The 20,605-nt window shown below is 43.8% G+C and overlaps 1 protein-coding gene across 2 annotated transcripts; it reads left to right on the top strand.

Moving 5' to 3' along the window:
* The first annotated feature begins 28 nt into the window (after positions 1–28).
* Positions 29–18,422, top strand: LOC122543907 (uncharacterized). 2 transcript variants are annotated; one of them, XM_087983624.1, is made up of 3 exons: positions 29–131; positions 1,612–1,786; positions 11,104–18,422. In XM_087983624.1, exon 3 carries the CDS (start codon positions 11,221–11,223, stop codon positions 12,424–12,426), a length of 1,206 nt encoding a protein of 401 aa, XP_087839750.1. In that variant the 5' UTR covers positions 29–131; positions 1,612–1,786; positions 11,104–11,220; the 3' UTR covers positions 12,427–18,422. The 2 variants fall into 2 exon arrangements, with proteins under 2 accessions (XP_087839750.1, XP_043538730.2); XM_043682795.2 differs by lacking the exon at positions 1,612–1,786 and having other exon boundaries at positions 52–131.
* The last annotated feature ends 2,183 nt before the right edge of the window (positions 18,423–20,605 follow it).

The following is a 20,605-nucleotide window of genomic DNA, read 5'->3' as shown; positions in this document are numbered from 1 at the left end:
TATTGGTCTCGTCACCAAGGGGAGTCGCGGGTTGGAGCATGCGCATTGTGAGTGATCACGGCAGGTGGACGTTAATTAGTGATTATGCACGGGCAGTCCGGGAGGGTCGAAGCGATATACCAAGCTGGCGGGTAAGTTTCAGAAAATAACCAGTCAGGTCTCAATCGCCAAACAAGTATCTTTCGGTGCCACGTTTCAGCCAGACCGTGCAGCCATTTTCTCGGAGAGCAGGCTCGAGTTGATAAGGCGCCATCTTGGTTCAGTGCGGCGGGGTGGGCGGGGCCGAGGCTGGGTGGGCGGGGCCGAGGCTGGGTCCCCTGTGTCCCAGGAGAAAGTGAGGTCTGCAGATGCTGGAGATCAAAGTTGAAACTTTATTGCTGGAACAGCACAGCAGGTCAGGCAGCATCCAGGGAACAGGAGATTCGACGTTTCGGGCACAGGCCCTTCCCTGTGTCCCAAGCCGCTCTCTGCTCCAGAGGAATGTAGGCCATTCCAGGGTCCAGTACACACACACACACACACTCAGAGATAGTCCTGGGCTGACAGGGATGGAGTCCAGAAACTCCTTTTTGCAAGAGAACAGCATTTACACGCAGCACACTCCACTGCTCCATTTCAGGCTTGCCTCGCCTGACCATCAGAGTCTAGATTAGAGTGGCGCTGGAAAAGCACAGCAGGTCAGGCTGCATGACCTGCTGTGCTTTTCCAGCACCACTCTAATCTAGACTCTGATTTCCAGCATCTGCAGTCCTCACTTTTGCCTCCAAAAGAGAAAATGCTGGAAAATCTCAGCAGGTCTGGCAGCATCTCTAAGGAGAGAAAGTGAGGACTGCAGATGCTGGAGATCAGAGCTGAAAAATGTGTTGCTGGAAAAGCGCAGCAGGTCAGGCAGCATCCAAGGAGCAGGAGAATTGACGTTTCTGGCATAAGCCCTTCTTCAGGTCCTGAGGTCAGATTCCTGAAGAAGGGCTTATGCCCGAAACATTGATTCTCCTGCTCCTTGGATGCTGCCTGACCTGCTGCGCTTTTCCAGCAACACATTTTTCAGATCTGTAAGGAGAGAAAAGAGCTGACGTTTCGAGCTTTTGACAAAGGGTCAGTTAGACTTGAAACGTCAGCTCTTTTCTCTCCTTACAGATGCTGCCAGACCTGCTGAGATTTTCCAGCATTTTCTCTTTTGGTTTCAGATTCCAGCATCTGAAGTAATTTGCTTTTCTCTCACTTTTGCCTCGCCTGATCATCATGCCTCTGCAGTTGTCTCTTCTTTCAAACAATCAGTGTATTTTTGTTATGTTCCGCTGGCTTTTATCTTTCACTGTTCCTTCTGCTGACACAGAACCAAATGGGATTTTGTTTTGATTCACTCATTAGGTGTGAATGCTGCCACCTTCTTGAACCACTTGTTCTGTAGGAAGACCCATAGTTGTTCATAGAATCCCTACAGTACACAAACAGGCCCTTCAGCCCAACAAGTCCACACTGATTCTCTGAAGAGTAACCCACCCAGACCCATTCCCCTTACCCTATATTTATCCCTGACTAATGCACCTAAGTTACACATTCCTGAACAGTTATGGGCATTTTAGCTAACCTGCACATCTTTGGATTGAGGGAGGAAACCAGAGCACCCGGAGGAAACCCACGCGGATGCTGGGAGAATGTGCAAACTCCACACAGACGGTCACCAGAGCTGGGAATTGAACCCATGTCCCTGGCCCTGTGAGGCAACAGTGCTAACCAGTAAGCCACCGTGCTGCCCGTTAATCAGGGAATATCAGTCAAGATGGTGAGTAGAAAAAACAAACAGTTGAGATGGTGAGTGGCTTGGAGAAGAACTTGTGGGTAGTTGTGTTCCTGTTTGTCTGCTACCCTTGTCCTTTTAAAAGGATTTTGTGGAGGGTTTGGAAGTTCCTGAATTGCAGTACACCTTGTAGAAGATACTGCTACTGAACATCAGTGATGGAGAGAGTGGATGATTGTGTATGTGATGCCAACCAAGCAGGCTGCTTTGTCGTGGATGGTTTTCACCACTTTCAACACCCACACATTGTGCTTCCCAACTTTATCAGCCCACAAAATTCTTTTAACTATTTTTGTCCATTTCTCTTTCACTTCCAGGTTTGTATTGGGTCAATACTCTGTGTAATTTATTCCATATAATTCATTCTATACACATTGAAATGCCAACTTTTTTTCCATCTCCACCATTACCAGCAGCTATTGCCTATCCACAGTCCGCTGTGGGAAGTTGGTCTCTGATCTTCATGAATTGGTGCAGTTTGTGAAGTTCCACAATGTTGTAGGGTGATGAAGTAGAGGATTTTTGCAAAGATGATAAGTGAACAGTGATATATGTCCAAGTCAACAACACTGATTTGCATTTCTATTATGGAGTCATACATCTCAGAAACTAACTTGACCCAGCGTCTGCATGCCGACCAAGTTTCCTAAACTGAACTAGTCCCATTTGCCTGCATTTGGCCCATATCCCTCTAAACCGTTCCTAAATATGAACTTGTCCAAATGACTTTTAAATGTTGTAATTGTACTCCCCTCTACCACTTTCTCTGAAAGCTTATTCCATAAAGGCACCACCCTCTGTATGAAAAGGTTGCCCATCTGGCCTCTTTTAAATCTTTCCCTGCTCATCTGAAACCTGTAAATCCACTACTCTAAGGAAAAAACCGTGGCTATTCACCTTCTCTATACCTGTCATGATTTTAAAACCACTTCAGGGTCACCCCTCAGCCTCCTACTCTCTAGGGAAACAAAGTCTCACGTTATCCAGACTCCTTTTATAACTCCGAATTGAATATAATGTGCATAGCATCTCACAGGAACTCTGCAAAGCAGAGTGCAAGAACAAATTAAGGCAGGTGACTGAAAATTTGGTTGGCAAAGTTATGGTGAGTATTTGAAAGGAAATTGAGGTGGAAAGCTTTAAGGAGGAGGTTCTGGAGCTTAGGGTCCAATGAACTGAAAGAACAGCCATCTATGGTGGAGGTACATGATTGTTTTTGACTGGTATAGATCGGCCAGAGTTTTTTTTTATGCTTTGAATCTCAGGAAGGTTCAAGAGGCTGAATTGAGTGCAGAGATCTCGGAGCATTGTGGGGCTGGAGAGTATTAGAGAGTTTGGCATCATCACAACAATGGAGGAAAACCTTCAAATGTTGGTGCTTCGCAAATGTGAGCTTTTATGGTCAGTGAGCACAGATGTGATGGGTGAGGAAGATTTGGTGTAAGGAAGCACATAACAACAGAGTTATGGATGAGCTCGGGAATACTGGCGGCTGAATGTTCAAGACTGGGAGTGTGTTATGTTTGGCTAAGCTTAAAGGTAGCAAAGGAATGAATGAAAGTTCCATCAGAGATGAGCTGAGATGAGGATGGAGTCGGGTGATGTTACTGAGATGGAAATGATGAGGATGGTGACGATAAGGACTTCTGGTTGAAAACACATCATGGGGTGAAATATTTTACTAGGGTTGTGAAGAGTATGACATTCAGCCTGAGTTAGACTCACCTTCTCCTTGGAAACTATGGGGTGGATGTGGAATTTGTGACCAGGTCTAGGGACACTGCTATTATCTTCCCGACAGTTGAATGGAGGAAATTTCTGCTAATTCAGTCCTGGATCTCGGATGAGTCAGGATTGACTGAGACTTGGAGGAACTTGGATGGTGTTGTCGTTCATCTGTTGCCCTGCGATTTCTACGTGGTAGTGGTTGGGAGTTTAGGAGGTTCTGTTAAAAGTTTGGTCAAGGTGTAGTAAAGAAATCCCTCTCCGGTCTTTGTTTCTTGCACTTCTCTTCCCTTCTCCTTTCTCATCGAAATTAGAGCTTTTTACACTGAGTGGTAGGTTCCGTTACATAGAGGACATCAGTGATGCAGTTAAATTCTTATGACAATTCAGCAGCTTTCATGTTCAGTGCTCGCCCTACATGTTCCTAAATTAATTCAGCTCCAGTGTACAAGCTGCCTTTGTCTCTTTCTCATTCTCTTTCTTTCTTTCTCAATTTCTCTTTCTCGCTCTCCTCTCAATTTCTCTCTCTCTCTCTCTCTCTCTCGCTCGCTCACTCTCTCTCTGTCCCTCGCTCTCTGTCTCATTCTCTCTTTCTAGTTTTCTCTCTCTTTCTCTGTCTCAAGAACCCAGTCTGGCATGCCGCACTCTCTTTCACCCTCCCTCCCCCAGCGCACCCGCACTCTTTCTTCCTCCCTCCCCCTCTTCCCCCGTTACTTCAAATTCCCTGGATTATGAGAGAGGAGGATGTGCAGTTGGGTAACTTCATCTTCGGATATTAATCACAACCTTGAAGGACAGAATTTTGAACATGGAAATACAGTTATACTGGGGAGAAACTATTGCAATTTGGAGATTGAGAAAAGGGATTCAATTCACACCCGCTCTGAATGTGGGAAGGGATTCTCTCGATTATTCTAGCTGATGACACATCACTGAGTGCATACTGGAAAGACCTTGTAAAAACCCAAGCTGCGAGAAATGTGATGAGTGATGGGGCTTTATGTCCCCAGACATGTATTTATGTCAATGGCAGACTGTTCAGGTGCTGTCACTGTGGGACTTGGTTTCAACTCACTACAATTGGTGAATTCATAGAGTCATAGAGATGTACAGCATGGAAGCACACCCTTCAGTCCAACCCATCCATCCCGACCAGATATCCCAACCCAATCTAGTCCCACCTGCCAGCACCCGGCCCATATCCCTCCAAACCCTTCCTATTCATATATCCATCCAAATGCCTCTTAAATGTTGCAATTGTACCAGCCTCCACCACTTCCTCTGGCAGCTCATTCCATACACGTACTACCCTCTGTGTGAAAAAGTTGCCCCATAGGTCACTTTTATATCTTTCCCCTCTCACCCTAAACTTATGCCCTCTACTTCTGGACTCGCTGACCCCAGGGAAAAGACTTTGCCTATTTACCCTATCCATGCCCCTCATAATTTTGTAAACCTCTATAAGGTCACCCCTCAGCCTCCGACGCTCCAGGGAAAACAGCCCCAGCCTGTTCAGCCTCTCCCTATCGCTCAAATCTTCCAACCCTGGCAACATCCTTATAAATCTTTTCTGAACCCTTTCAAGTTTCACAACATCTTTCCAATAGGAAGGAGACCAGAATTGTATGCAATATTCCAACAGTGGCCAAACCAATGTCCTGTACAGCCGCAACATCACCTCCCAACTCCTGTACTCAATACTCTGACCAAACGCCTCCTTCACTATGCTATCTACCTGTGACTCCACTTTCAAGGAGCTATGAACCTGCACTCCAAGGTCTCTTTGTTCAGCAACATTCCCTAGGACCTTACCATTAAGTGTGTAAGTCCTGCTAAGATTTGCTTTCCCAAAATGCAGCACCTCACATTTATCTGAATTAAACTCCATCTGCCACTTCCCATTGGCTCATCTGGGCTCATCTGGTCAAGATCCTGTTGTAATCTGAGGTAATCTTCTTCACTGTCCACTACACCTCCAATTTTGGTGTCATCTGCAAACTTACTAACTGTACCTCTTATGCTCGCATTCAAATATTAGGGTGAGGCTCCACGTGTTCAATTCCTACATAGTACTTTGCCCTCCCTACCTTTGTGAACTCATCCAACCCTACATCTCTCTAAAATATCTGTCCTTCTAATTTGACACACAACCCTATTTTGTTCCATTGTTAAGTCTGTGCTGAAGTCTCTTGGTTGTGTCCTAAAGCACTCTGCTTTTACTTGTTTCACTCCCTCTGAGATATCCTTAAATATTTAACTTTTTGTAAGTAGGCTTTTATTCATCTGCTTTAATTTCTGTTTATGTGGCCCTGCAATTTTGTTTGTTAATATCATGTCAAATGTTTTACTGTGGGGAAGTACAATACGAAGGTGTGATGAAAAGCAGCCATACCATCAGAATCCAATCCCTGTAAACTTAGAGCAGCTGGATGTCTGACTGAATCCTTCTTGCACATGGAGCAGAGGAGTGATCTGTCCATGATGTGATTACACCATCCCTACCATTGTCCTGTTATTTCCACAGTGTCTCCATAATGTCTTTTCACTCTTCTGGGTAGATGATCATTGAATTAGACTTCATCTGCACAGACATGCATATGTTTTCCCCATGGTGAATGCATTTTCTTTTCATGCTCTGTGACTGGTGAAAGCTCTTTGCAGTCAGTTCACTGGAGTACACTCACACAAGCTGTGTAATGGGTTAGAGCTCTTCCCACACACTTGTACGCAGTCACTTGAGTCATATAATCAGAGAATCCCTACCCTGTGGAAACAGGCCATTTGGCCCATGAAGTCCATACCAACACTCTGAAGAGCATTCCACCCAGACTCCCCTCCCTATCCCTGTAACCCTACATTTCCCATGGCTAATCAACCTAGCCTACATATCCCTGGACACATCCCTGGCAATTTAGCATGGCCAATCAACTTAACCTGCACGCCTTTGGACTATGGAAGGAAATCTACTTAGACGAGATTCCCTACAGTATGGAAACAGGCCATTTGGCCCAATGAGTCCACACCTTATATTTACCCTGGACTAATGCAACTATCACTATGGGCAATTTAGCTTGGCCAATTCACCTGACCTGCACATCTTTGGATTGTGGGAGGAAACTGGAACACCCGGAGGAAACTCAAGCAGATATGGGGAGAGTGTGCAAACTCCACACACAAGATGCCCAAGGCTGGAATCAAACCCGGGTCCCTGGTGCTGTGAGACAGCAGTGCCAAGCACTGAGTCACCATCCTGCCCCTCAATGCTTTTCCAGTCTCACGGATCAGTTAAGTAATTTTCCACATCGGAGCAAACCCACCTTTTTCATTGCATAAACATGTTGAGAGTTCAACTGTCAATCCTAAAAATGTTGTTGGCATAATTTCTCATATGTCCAGGGTGATGCAGCAGTTATTATCCTGAACAAGTCCCCAGTCAATAGGCACCACCTTGGTTCAGTGGAGAGTGGACCACTTGTGAGCATCCTGGTGAAGTGACACGAGTGGGAGGAGCTTCAGGGTTCCCACCGGCCAAGCCATTGCTTTTATTTTCATTCTGCCCAGAGAAGCTGGAGTTAGGTTGGCATAATGGCCACTCACTGCCCTAAATGGAGCATGCAGGACAATCCTCGGAATGTGAGAAATAGGGGAATTAGGCTTTTTGAGCTACTGAGCCTGCTCTGCTATCTAACAAAATCATAGCTGCTCTGATTCTGACCCTTCAACTTCCCTTTCCTTCCTATCCCTTGGAACTCTGCTGAGTTTTTAACTTCAACTTTATCATGTTTTGGGAAAGCAAATCTTAGCAGGACTTATACACTTAATGGTAAGGTCCTAGGGAGTGTTATTGAACAAAGAGACCTTGTAGTGCAGGTTCATAGCTCCTTGAAAGTGGAGTCGCAGATAGATAGGATAGTGAAGAAGGCGTTTGATATGCTTTCCTTTATTGGTCAGAGTATTGAGTACAGGAGTTGGGAGGTCATGTTGCGGCTGTACAGGACATTGGTTAAGCCACTGTTGGAATATTGCATGTAATTCTGGTCTTCTTCATATCGGAAAGATGTTGTGAAACTTGAAAGGGTTCAGAAAATATTTACAAGGATGTTGCCAGGGCTGGAGGATTTGAGCTATAGGGAGAGGTTGAACAGGATGGGGCTGTTTTCCCTGGAGTGTTGGAGGCTGAGGGGTGACCTTATAGAGGTTTACAAAATAATGAGGGCATGGATAGGATAAATAGACAAAGTCTTTTCCCTGGGGTTGGGGAGTCCAGAAGTAGAGGGCATAAGTTTAGGGTGAGAGGGAAAAGATATAAAAGAGACCTAAGTGGCAACTTTTTCATGCAGAAGGTGGTACGTGTATGGAATAAGCTGCCAGAGGATTTGGTGGAGGCTGGTACAATTGCAACATTTAAGAGGCATTTGGATGAATAGGAAGGGTTTGGAGGGATATGGGCCGGGTGCTGGCAGGTGGGACGAGATTGGGTTGGGATATCTGGTCAACATGGACAGGTTGGACCTAAGGGTCTGTTTCCATGCTGTACATCTCTATGACTCTATGTCCTTTCTCAGGTATTTTAGAAAATTTGCAGGCTGAGAGCTTTTCTTTCTCTGACTCCACTGCTTCTGATATTTTTCCAGCTGCAGGTCAAGCTGAATGTTTGAAAACACTGAAATTGTAGGGAGTTGAGAGTTTTTGAGCATTCGTCAGCAGTTTAGATCTTTTTGTGGAATCCTCTAATTCCTAAGCACTGGGGCTGGTGTGGCTTATTTACTGTGGATCGGAATCGATGGCCACTTATTGCTCTGTTTCACCTCTGCCCTCCCCGATCATCTTTCTGCTGTTGTCTGACTTCCTCCTGCCTCTAATAATGGATTTATTTGAACTATGTTTGGTATTTTGTTGTTGTTTCCATTGATTGTACCATTGCTGCTGATTTCCCAGCTTCACCTTCCCATGGGTCAGGAATTATTTATCCAGCTCAGGAGAACACTTCTGCTTCTGAGCTAATATTGATCCTCAAATACTGCTCCAGTTTTATTCCCTGTAATTCATCTGTACAACCTGAAAGGTAAACTCTGTTTCTGTCTCCACAGATGCTGCCTGACCTGCTGAGTATTCCCAGCATTTACTACTTTTGTCAGATTTACAGCATCCACAGGATGTTTCTAGTAGGATATGAAATTGTCGAGTGAGGGACATCCTCGGAAAGCAGATTGCAGGTTGCTAAATGGGCAACTCCGTTTAATGAAAAAATATTATTTTAGGGGAAAATATTTCTCTTTTCCATAAACCTATTTTAAAAAATTTTTTTTTTGGAATTGGGTTTCAATAAAAAAGACCTGCAGCTTATGTTACCTGCCCCAGTTATCTGGATGATGTTTAACTTTTTTGACCTGTTGCAGTTCCTGTAGCAAAGCTGTTCAGTAAGGAGTTAACAGTGATGAGGGGATGCTGATTTCTGTCTTGGTGACAGTCATTTTGTTTGGACACTGAGCCACATCACGAGGTACTTGGGAAAGTGACCAAAAACTTGGTCAAAAAGGAGACTTTTAAGGGTTATCTTAAATAGGAAAGTAAGGGAGGGAGGGCTGAAAGGTTTCTGGAGGAATTTCACCAGAACCTGGGGCCCAGGAAAATGAAAGCATGCGCAGTTATCTGAAAGGTTTCTATGTTCAGCAAAGATGACCACAATGGGACTTATGGCTGTCAGAAAGTGATTTGAAAACCCAAAATCTAACCCAGCAGGTTTTTTTTCCAAGTACCAGAACCACAAACTAACAGATACATTCAACTTAATTTCACAATCTGCTCTGTCAATTAGAAGATGTAAGAATCAGTTATCAATGTTGGAATAACAGAGCCTTTAGAAATACATAATATAATGAAGCAGAGTCAGCATGGCTTTCTAAAGGGGAAATCATTCCTGACCGTCAATTAGAATTTAGAGGTGGTACTGAGCAGGGTATACAAAGGGGAACCTGTAGATGTAATATGTTTGAAGTTCCAAAAACCACTCTAAGGCATTGTACATGAGACTACTTAAGATAAGAATGCATGCTATTGTTGTTACGTATTAGCATGGATGGAGGATTGGCTAACTAGTAAAGACAGAGAGTTGGGATAAATGGGGCATTCTAATGATGTTAAATTGTTAGTAGAGCAGCTGGGTAGTAGGAATCAATACTGAGGTCACAATTATTGACAACATTTACTAATGGATAATGGAAGTGAATATCATCATCATAGAATCCCTACAGTGTGGAAACAGACCATTCAGCCCATCGGGTCCACACCGACCCTCTGAAGAGCATCACATGCAGTTATTTTCCCCCTCTACAATATTCTTGTAACCCTGCATTTCCCATTGGCAATGCAGACATTTCTGGACACTATGGGCAATGTAGCGTGGCCAATCCATCTAACCTGTACATCTATGGAATGTACTGTTGCAGTTATATAAAACCCTTGTTAGGCCACATTTGGAGTATTGTGTGCAGTTTTGGTCACCACAGTACCAGAAGGACTTACAAGCTTTGGAGAAAATGCAGACAAGTTTCACCAGGATGTTGAAGGCATTGACTGTGAGGGAAGGTTAAAAAGACTAGGAATGTTTTCACTGAAAAGATGGCGGCTGAGAGGGGATCTGGTAAAGATCTCCAAAATTAGGGTAGATAGAGGCTTTTTTTTCCCAGTGTTGAAGTTTCAATTACAAGGGGGCACAGGTTGAGGTGAGAGAGGGAAAACTTAAGGGAGATGTGCTCGGGAAATCTTTCACGCCAAGAGTGGTAGGAGCCTGAGACGCACTGCCAGAGGAGGTACTGAAAGCAGGCATGTTGGTGACATTTAAGGGGCATCTGGATGGTTACATGAATAGGGAGGGAATAGAGGAAGGCAAACCAAGTAAGGGCAGAAGGTTTTTTTTAGTTTAGTTAGGGCACTGGCTTGGAGGGGACGAAAGGCCTGATCTGTGCTGTACTTCTCTTTTGTTGCCAAATGATTCAAAATAGATTGTGAGGCAAGTTGATGATATTAAGGGTCAACAGAAGGATATAGTTAGGTTAAGTGTGTGGACAAAAGTCCTGGCAGTTGGAATGTAATGTGTAGGGAAAATATGAGGTTTATACATATTGGCAGGAGAAATAGGTGAGGTGAATATTATTTAAATAGGGAAAAACACTGCACACAGCAGTGAGGGACTTGGGTCTCTTTGTCCTTGAAACACAAAAATTTAGCACCAAGCTCAGTGAGTAGCAGAGAAGGAAAATGGTCTGTTGGCCTTTATCGCAAAGTGAATGAGGTATAAAAGTAAGGAATTCTTGCTAAAATGGTACAAGACAGTCGTCAGATCACATTTGAAATACTGTGAATGGTTTTCATCCCTTGTAATAGAAAGATATACTGGCAGCGGAGGCAGTCCAGAGCATGTTCACTAGTTTGACCCTGGATGTGGTTGGGGGGGTGGTGATTTTTGTTTTTTGAGGAGAGGTTGAGTAGGTTGGGAGTGTATTCTTTGAGGTGTAGAAGATAATCTCATTTTTGTCTGGGTTCTCTCTCACTTCCTTTATTCTGTTTTCAACCAGTTTCACAGGGTGTTTGAAGGGGACGATTTGCAGTGAGGAAACTTAAACCAAACATCGCTTCGAGATCTGACTGAGTCATCCAATTCATTGTAGCCTGAATAACATTGGATTTTGAACATGGAAAGAAAAAGCGCCATTCACAGAGGGGAGAAACTGTACACATGTTGTACATGCGGACAAGGTTTCAGCAGATCATTGGCCCTGGCAGAACATGAATACAGTCACAGCGGGGAGAGGCCGTTCATCTGTTCCCAGTGTGGGAAAGGATTCGCTCGATCATCCACTCTGCTGAGGCACCAGCAAATTCACACAGAGGAGAGACCTTTTAAATGCTTAGACTGTAGCAAGTGCTTTAAAAGCTCTAGGGATCTGGTGTCCCATCAACGTGTTCACACTGATGAGAGACCCTTCAGTTGCTCTCAATGTAGGGCTGGATTCAGGTGGTCATCCCAACTTGCTACACACCAGCGAGTTCACACTGGGGAGACCCCGTTCACCTGCATGGAGTGTGGGAAGGGGTTCTCTCGGTCATCTCACCTTATGACACATCAGCGGCTTCACACTGGGGAGAGGCCCTTCACCTGCTCTGTCTGTGGGAAGGGATTCACTGATTCATCGAACCTCACGTCACACCAGCGAGTTCACACCAACAACAGGCCGTTCAGCTGCTTTTTGTGTGGGAAGAGATTCACTCAGTCATGCAATCTGCTGACACACCAGCATGTTCATATTAATGAGAGACCTTTCAGATGTTTAGATTGTGGGAAGTGCTATAAAAGCTCCAAGGAACTGATGTCCCATCAACATATTCATAGTGAGGAAAGACTTTTTAAATGCCCAGACTGTGGGAAACATTACAGAAGTTCTGGGGACCTGATGTCCCATCAGCGTGTTCACACTGATGAGAGACCTTTCAGGTGCTCTCGTTGCGATACTGGGTTTAGGCGATCATCTGACCTCATTGATCACCAGCGGATTCACACTGGGGAGAGACCGTTCACCTGCACTGAGTGTGGGAAGGGATTCACTCAGAAATCCAACCTACTGAAACACCAGCAAGTTCACACAGAGGAGAGACCTTTTCAATGCCCAGACTGTGGGAAGTGCTATAAAAGCTCCGGGAGCTTGATGTCCCATCAACGTGTTCACACTGACGAGAGACCATTCAGGTGCTCTCACTGTGGGACTGGGTTCAAGTGGTCATCCCAACTCACTGTACACCAGCGAGTTCACACTGGAGAGAGGCCGTTTGCCTGCTCTGACTGTGGAAAGCGATTTGCTGTGAAATCCAATCTGCTGAGTCATCAACGGGTCCATGAATAACGACTGTGCTTGGATTTCACTGTGTACTTACCTCTCGGCCAAAAATCTGGTTTTACTTGCCATGGAGCTACCTCAATATTTATCCAATCAGTTTGATTCAGAATTCTTTTTTAAATTGATGTTTGAACCATGTCCATTTGAGTCTGTGTCTACTGAAATTAATCAACTCCAGCTCGGTAAACACAGTCTGTCAAAACTTTTGAAGGTCCTGGCCCTTTCCTTGCAAACTGTTCTCCTTTTCTGTTGCCCCCATCTTGTGGGGAGTTTGTGCCGCTTCTTTGTCATTCACTTTGAGATGATCTGACCAGCTGTCTCTTCCACGTACTTCCTTTCCCTGAAACTGTCCTCCTCCTCTGAACCCTGAGCTCTCAACTGTGTCCAGTTCCTCTACTACCTCCAATGCTTCTATGAGACCAACTTCCTAGTCCCTCCACCCTTCTCATTCAGTTGTTGAGCAAAACTCTCCCTACATCCCCAAATAAGTTGATATTGTGCAGTCTTGCTTGATCATGGAACTCAGTTTAAATCCACCATCATCACCATCCCGTGAAAAACCAAATCTTGACCGCACTATCCTTGAAAGCAACCACCCCATCTCTGCACCACCCTTTCCTTTCAGAAGGCTTAGAACTTGGTGTCCCCCAAGGCTGGCCCGGATGGGATGCATTCTAGATTGTTGAGAGAGATAAGGGGGCAAATAATGGAGCCGTTGACAGAAATTCCACAGGCGCCCTCTGAGCACAGGATTAGTCCCGGGGGACAGGAGGATTGCAAATGTGTTGCTGTGTCTTAAGAAAAGGAAACTACAGACCTGTCAGCTTGACTTCAATAGTCCACAAACTGATGGAGCCTGAATTAAGGGATAAATATACACTTGGAGAAAAATAAGTTAATACAAGAGTCAACATAGCTTTGTCAAGGGCAGGTCATATCTGATTGATTTAGTTGAGTTCTTTGACAGGTTGTAGATGATGAATATTTGGACTTTCAGAAAGCATTTGACACGGTGCCACTTGACAGGTTGCTTAGCGAATTAGAAATGTTTGGGATTGATGAGTTTTTTGGCAACGTGGATTAGAGGTTGGCTAAATGATTGGAAACAGATCTTAAGTATAGGAAAGAATTTCTCAGTCTAGAGATGAATTGAAAGTGGTGTACCACATGGATCAGTTTGGGAGCCTTGCTTTTTCTGATCTCTAAATGACTTGGAGATGAGTGTCGAGGGCAAAATCTCTAACCTTGCAGGGAGGAAAAACAATGAACTGTGAGGATGATACTGAGCGACTTCAGCAGGACCCTGACAAATTAGTCAAATGGGTAGATACTTAGCAGATGAATTTCAATGCAGGGTTAAAAATCACACCACACCAGGTTATAGTCCAACAGGTTTATTTGGAAGCACTAGCTTTCGGAGTGCTGCTCCTTCATCAGGTGGTTGTGGAGAATAAGATTGTAAGACACAGAATTTATAGCAAAAAATTACAGTGTGATGTAACTGAAATTATATATTGAAAAAGACCTGGATTGTTTGTGAAGTCTCTCATCGTTTAGAATGACCATGTTGGTTTCAGTTCTCTCATATGTAAATTGCAAAACTTTTTTAAAAAGTTACATTCTAAAGTGAACTTTAACAATAGTGTCATGTTTGCCCAGATAGGTCAATGCAAAGAAATGTGAGGTAATGCATTCTGGAAGGAGAAACATGGAGAGATAAGCAGGTTAAATGATACAACTTTGAGTGTCATCCAGGAGTGTCAGGGTTCAAGTGTACAATTCTCTGAAGGTGGTCAAACAAGTTGAAACAGCTTTTAAGAGGGTATATGGGATCTTTGGGTTAATTATTAGGAGAAAGAGTATAGAAAAAGGACGTGATGCTACAGGTCGACAAATCATTGGTCAGGCCACATTTGGAGTATTCGGTTCTAGGGCACTTTATTTAATGAACAATGTTAAAATCCTGGGAAGAATGCAAAGGAAATACACTAGAATGATACCAGGAATGAGGAATTTTAGATTCAAGGAAAGATTAGAGAAATTTGTCTTATTCTCCTTGGAGCAGAGAAGATTAAGACATGACCTTACTGACGTTTTCAAAATTATCAACAATTTTGACGGTTTAAAAAAGGACATTCTGCTTCCACTCTGTGATATGTCAGTAATGAGAGGTCACAATTCAAGATTGCCAGCAAGACAGCAGGAAGTGAGATGAGGAGAGATTTCTTTACTTGGAGTTGTTAGGATTTTGAATGTGCTGCCTGAGAGAGTGGTGGAGATGGATTCCACAGGAAGTTTCAAAAGACAGCTGGATATGTTTGAAAGGGATGAAGTTAGATGGCTACAGAGATAGGGCTGGAAAATGGAACTAGCTGGGTAGCTCTTTTGGGAGTTGGTACAGACACAGTGGGTTGAAATGGACACCTATATTGTAAAATTTATGATTGAAGGGATTTATCTTTGGCTCTCCTATTTCTTATCCATACAATGCTACTATGTGGCATAATCCAAAGCCTTGCATTAGATTTCACACGTCTATCTCTACCTACTCACTCCCTGTCCCACCTCTCCATTTTTCTACTATTGTTCAATTATTAGACTGTTGGTTCCAGAGCTGGATAAGCAGCAATTCCTCCTGCTAACCATTGGAAGAAAAAGCTGATGTCTTCAGTTACCACTCAAAATTCTGTTTCCTAATTATCTTCTCCTTTGCTGTACATGATGAGAATCATACAGTGCAGAAAAACTATTGAGTCTGTACTGAAGAAGGGCTTATGCCCGAAACGTCGATTCTCCTGCTCCTCAGATGCTGCCTGGCCTGCTGTGTTTTTCTAGCACCACATTTTTCAACTCTGGTCTCTAGCATCTGCAGTCCTCACTTTCTCCCTGTACTACCAAAGCTCAACTAATCTATTACTAGTCCTTCTTTTAGGCACTGGGCCCACAGACTTGGCATTTCAAGTGCTCATCCAAATACTTGAAAGGTCATGAGATTTACCTCACTTCAACTACCCTGTGAAGCAGTGTATTCCAGGTCCCTACGACACTCTTGGTGAAAACATTTTCCTCAAATCTCATCTAAATGTTCTGCCTTTCATCTTAAAATGATGCCCTCTTTATCAATGACCTTTAGATGAAAGGGACAGCTGCTTTCTGTTTGCTGTGTGTATTCCCTTCGTTCTTGTAAACCTTAATGAGGTTCCCCCTCAACCTTCACTGCTCCAAAGAAAACAACCTGAACTTATCCAGCCTCTCTTCATAACTGAACGCTACATCCTGAGTAATATTTTGGTGAATCTCCTCCGCACCCTTTTCAGTGCAATTCTTCCCATAGTGTGGTCACCAGACTGCACAAGGTATGCCAGCTGTGTCCTAACCAAAGTTCTGTGCAGCTCCAACATAACCTCCCTACTCTTATGCCTCAACTAGTAAACACAAGTGACCTTAACAACCCTATTCATCTGTGCTGCCATCTTCAGGAATTTATGGACAAGCACCCAAGATCCTTCTGTACCTCTGAGCTTCTTATTGTTCTGCCATTTGTTGAGTACTCCATTGTCATGTTACTTACAAGGTGCATCACCCCACATGTATCTGGATTAAATGCCATCTGCCATTAATCTATCCATCAGACCAATCCTGTAACCCAAAACCTTCTTCCTCACTGTCAAAGACTTTCTCAAAATCTTTGTGTCATCCTCCCGACATTATTATCCATATCGTTGACGTATATCACGAACAATAACAAACTCAATACTGATTCCTATGGCATACCATTGCACACTGGACTGTAGTCACACTAACAGCCTTCTGTCTTCCGCCATGCTGCCAATTTTTTTTATCAGTCTCCCACATGGAAACTTGTAAAAAGGGTTTGTTGAAATCCATGCAAACTACATCAATTTCATCAATACACTTGTGCATCTCTTCTAAACATTTGACCAGATTTGTTAGTCATGACCACCTTCTGACAAAGCCATGTTGGCTCTTTCTGATCCAACCTTGCTTCTTTAACTGAAGATAAATTCTCTCCTTCAGAATTTTATCCAACAGTTTCCCTACAAATGATGTGAGATTCACTGGTCTGTACTTCCCTGGGGTTTATCTTAACTTTTCAAGAAGGGTGGGAATCAGATTATCTGTCCTCCTGTTCTCTGGCATCCCTCTGCAGCCAGAGCCCCTGTGATTTCTTCCCTCGTCTTCCACAGCAGCCTGGAATACAATTCGTCTGAACCTGGGGATTTGTTCACTTTTAAATCTGCTAAAACCTTCACAACCGCTTCACTCCCCTATATCAATCTGCTCAAGAACTTCATCGCCAAACCTTTCAAATTCTGTGCCTGCATGTATCTGAGTGAAAACAGTTGTGAAGTATTCATTTAACACCACTGATGTCCTCTGCGGCTATACACAGATTTACCCTGTGGTCGCTAATGGGCCCTACTGTTTCCATGGATATTATCTTCCTCTTGAGATATTTGCAGAACAGCTTAGGATTCTTCCAAATCCTGCCTGCAAGTGTTCTCATTCCCTCTGTTTGTCTCCTCAATGCACTCACAGCCCAGTACTATGACCTCTGTTGATTTGCACCCTTTGTATTTTTTGTACTCTATTTTTCTTTTTATCCAGTCCTGAACGTTCATAGACATCCAAGGTTCTCTGGGCTTGTGCTACAACATTTTGCCCTAAAGGAAACACATTGTGCCTGTACTCACCTCCATTCCTTTTTGAACACCTCTCACTGTCATTGCAGATGTGTTCTTGGCCACATTCCCACACCATACCGAACACCGGAACTTTCTAGCTACATGACAGCATCTGTTGGCAGTCCATCATAGCTCATCTTTCAAGGGCTTTATATTACCTTGAGATTTGATTCCAGTTCATACTCAATCCATCCTGACCCAGAAATGTGAGGTTATTCAAAGTCTGCTCGTTGTGTACCAAAACCTATTCAACCTCACCTCTGCCGTCACTGACTAAATTGTCTCCTGACCGAACCATGTCCAAATTTGAAAATTTGCATCCTGGTTGACAAATCCCTCCTTGGCTTCATCCCTCCTGATCACCTAACCTCCAATCCCTCGCTCTCTGTGATAATTTCACATCTGGCCATGCCCCTCCCCATCTCTCATTTCCAGTTGGTCACTGTCTGAGATAGCTGATGTCTTGCCCATGTTCCTCCCTTCCTATCTTGAAGAAGCCATAATGTTGATTCTGCTTTCTCTCCACAGATATTGCCAAACCTTCTGTGTTTCTGCAGAAAAAGAAATTCTGTTTTTACCCCTTTGTAATATCCAGTCACACCCTCTCTGTGATATTTGAACATTTGGCTGTGTTACTCTCTACCTCAATTGTCTCTACTTACTTGCCCTGAGATACTAGTCTTCCTTTCATTGTGAACTCCTTAGATCCTCTGATTGTAAGGAGTCAATAGTGGCATTGCCACTCTGATATTCCATCCCTAAACCTGTCAATCTTTCATCAATCCACTTTCGCATTCTTCTAAATGCCAGAGTGAATTGGCCTATATTGCTCAAACTCTCTTTATAAGATAAACCCCTCATCCCTGGAATCAATCTAGTAAATTCCTCTGAAGTATCTCCAATACAGCTGCACAAGGCTGGGCTGAGCACAGTACGCTGAGAAACGTACATGGTGTGCTGGGCTTGGGATGATTGACTATGAAGAGTCATAAGCATTTGGGCTGCATTTGATTCCCCTTTGATTCCTATTGACTCTAGTTTTGGAACAGCTTGTTAATATCTTACCAGTCAAATACTGCGGTGATGTCAAGGATGGTCACTCTCCTCTCCCCTCTGGTGTTCAGTGCTTTTGTCCATGTTGACTAATACTATGATGATATCAAAAGCCAAGTGGCCGTGGTCGAACACAAACAACATCAATGAGCTGGTTATTGTGGAGTGAATACTACTTGATAGCAGTGTTGTTGCCCCCTTCCATGACCTTAATGATGACAGAGAGTAAATTATTGAAAGTAATTGGCAGAGTTGGATTTGTATTTTTTGTGGATATGACATGGCTGTATACCTATATTGCCTAGTGGATGCCAGTTTTGCACTGCACACCTTGGTTCCGGTGCACCAGTTATGCAGCAGTGCTGTTCAGTTATACTGTTGATGGAACATTGTCTGGGCCAATTGCCTATGCAGTATCGAGTTGTTTATGTATTCAATTTTTGGCAATGGTTTGGCTGAACGCTGGCACCTGTGATATTGAGTATTGTTTCTAATGCTTATAAAGCCCTGTAGTTGGCAACCTCATCATACACACTAAAAATTGGCCGCCTTCATAAAAAATATCGTTGTATACATACATAGTCACTAAAGCAGTTTGGTTCTGTACAGTAGCACATGGATAAAAAAAATTGGAACGTGACTATATCCAGCAAATGAACCTTTGCAACTGAGCATTTAGTTGGACAAGATTATATTGACATATATTTGAGACAGCAGATGGTCTGATAATCGAATTTAACTTCAGCATAATGACCTTAGGTTGTGGTCTTTCCCCACTGTGCCTTGAGGACAGACCGAACCTTTCACCTAACTGGTCCATATCCTGACCAGACACAGCAACATCAGGAGGTGGGGATGTCAACTTTTAGGGTTAAAAATCACACAACACCAGGTTATAGTCCAACAGATTTATTTAGAGACACTAGCTTTCGAAGCGCTGCTTCTTCATTGGGTGGTTGTGAAGCAGGATCTTAAGACACAGAATTTATAGCAAAAGAACAGTGTAATGCAGCTGAAATTATATGTTGAACAAGACAAATTAAGTTGTCGTGGTTCTGTTTGCCGAGCTGGGAATTTGTGTTGCAGACGTTTCGTCCCCTGTCTAGGTGACATCCTCAGTGCTTGGGAGCCTCCTGTGAAGCGCTTCTGTGATCTTTCCTCCGGCATTTGTAGTGGTTTGAATTATAGGACAAGCCAAACAGAGAACAGCCAGGGAATTCCTAGAGGCATGGCACTCATCCACAGATTCAATCAACAAGCACATCGACCTGGACCCAATATACCAACCACTGCAAAGGACAGCTGGAACTGACAACCGGAAGCGACAGATTCAAACCACTACAAATGCCAGAGGAAAGATCACAGAAGCGCTTCACAGGAGGCTCCCAAGCACTGAGGATGTCACCAAAACAGGGGACGAAACATCTGCAACACAAATTCCCAGCTCAGCGAACAGAACCACAACAACGAGCACCCGAGCTATAAATCTTCTCACAAACTTTGAACTAGATTAAGTCTTTCATCTTTTAGAATGGGTTTGTTAGTGCATTAAAGGGGTGAGGTGAAAGTCTGTGTCCCAATCCTGAGTCAGACTGGTTCTATATCTAAAGTGGAATTTACAAGATCTTACATGGATTGACTGCCTGTAGGTTAAGTATTTTTTGAGCAAAATAGAATGTATATGCAAATATAATGTTGCAAATATGAACTTTAATGTGTGTGCGCATGCACGTAGGACAAAGAGACAGTGAGTGTGCATTTGTGTGTGCACGTGTGAGTGCATGTGAGAGAGTATGTGCAAGTTTGGTAAAGTGTGTGTATGATGGGGTATAATCCTGTGAGAGGGTGCATGCGTGGATGTGAATGTGGGGCATGTATATGTGTGTGTATGAGAGAAGGTCTGTACGTGTGTGTGTGTACGTACACAATGCAGTGGGGTCACCTGTAGTGTGACATGCTTGTTGCCAAGGTCCAGTTGAGGCCATCCTCAGTGTACTGAACTTGGCTATCAGCTTCTGCTTGATCACTTTACGTAGTTGTCTGTCCTGAAGTCTGCCTTGGAGGATGCTCACCTGAAGGTTTTAGACCGAATGTCCCTGACCACTGAAGTGTTCCTCGACTCGGAGGTAACACCATTGTCTAGTGATTGTTGTACGTTGTCTGCTTGGTCTCGCCAATGTCCCATGCCTTGGGGCATCCTTGCCTGCATCATATGTGGTAGACAATGTTGGCTGAGTCACATGAGTACCTGCTTCGTACATGGTGGATGGTGTCCTCCCATGTAATGGTGGTATCTGCATCGACCATCTGGCATGTCTTGCAGTGGTTGCTGTGATGGGGCTGTCCAATGTTGTGGTCGATGTTGTCCTGAAGGCTGGGCAGTTTGCTGCAAAAAATGATCTGTTTAAAGTTTGGTGGTTGTTTAA

The sequence above is a fragment of the Chiloscyllium plagiosum genome, unplaced genomic scaffold, assembly GCF_037043375.1.
Source record: "Chiloscyllium plagiosum isolate Xiang-an unplaced genomic scaffold, Cpla_swu_hap1 HiC_scaffold_46, whole genome shotgun sequence".
NCBI lineage: Eukaryota > Metazoa > Chordata > Chondrichthyes > Orectolobiformes > Hemiscylliidae > Chiloscyllium > Chiloscyllium plagiosum.
This window is presented reverse-complemented; position numbering and strand designations above follow the sequence as displayed.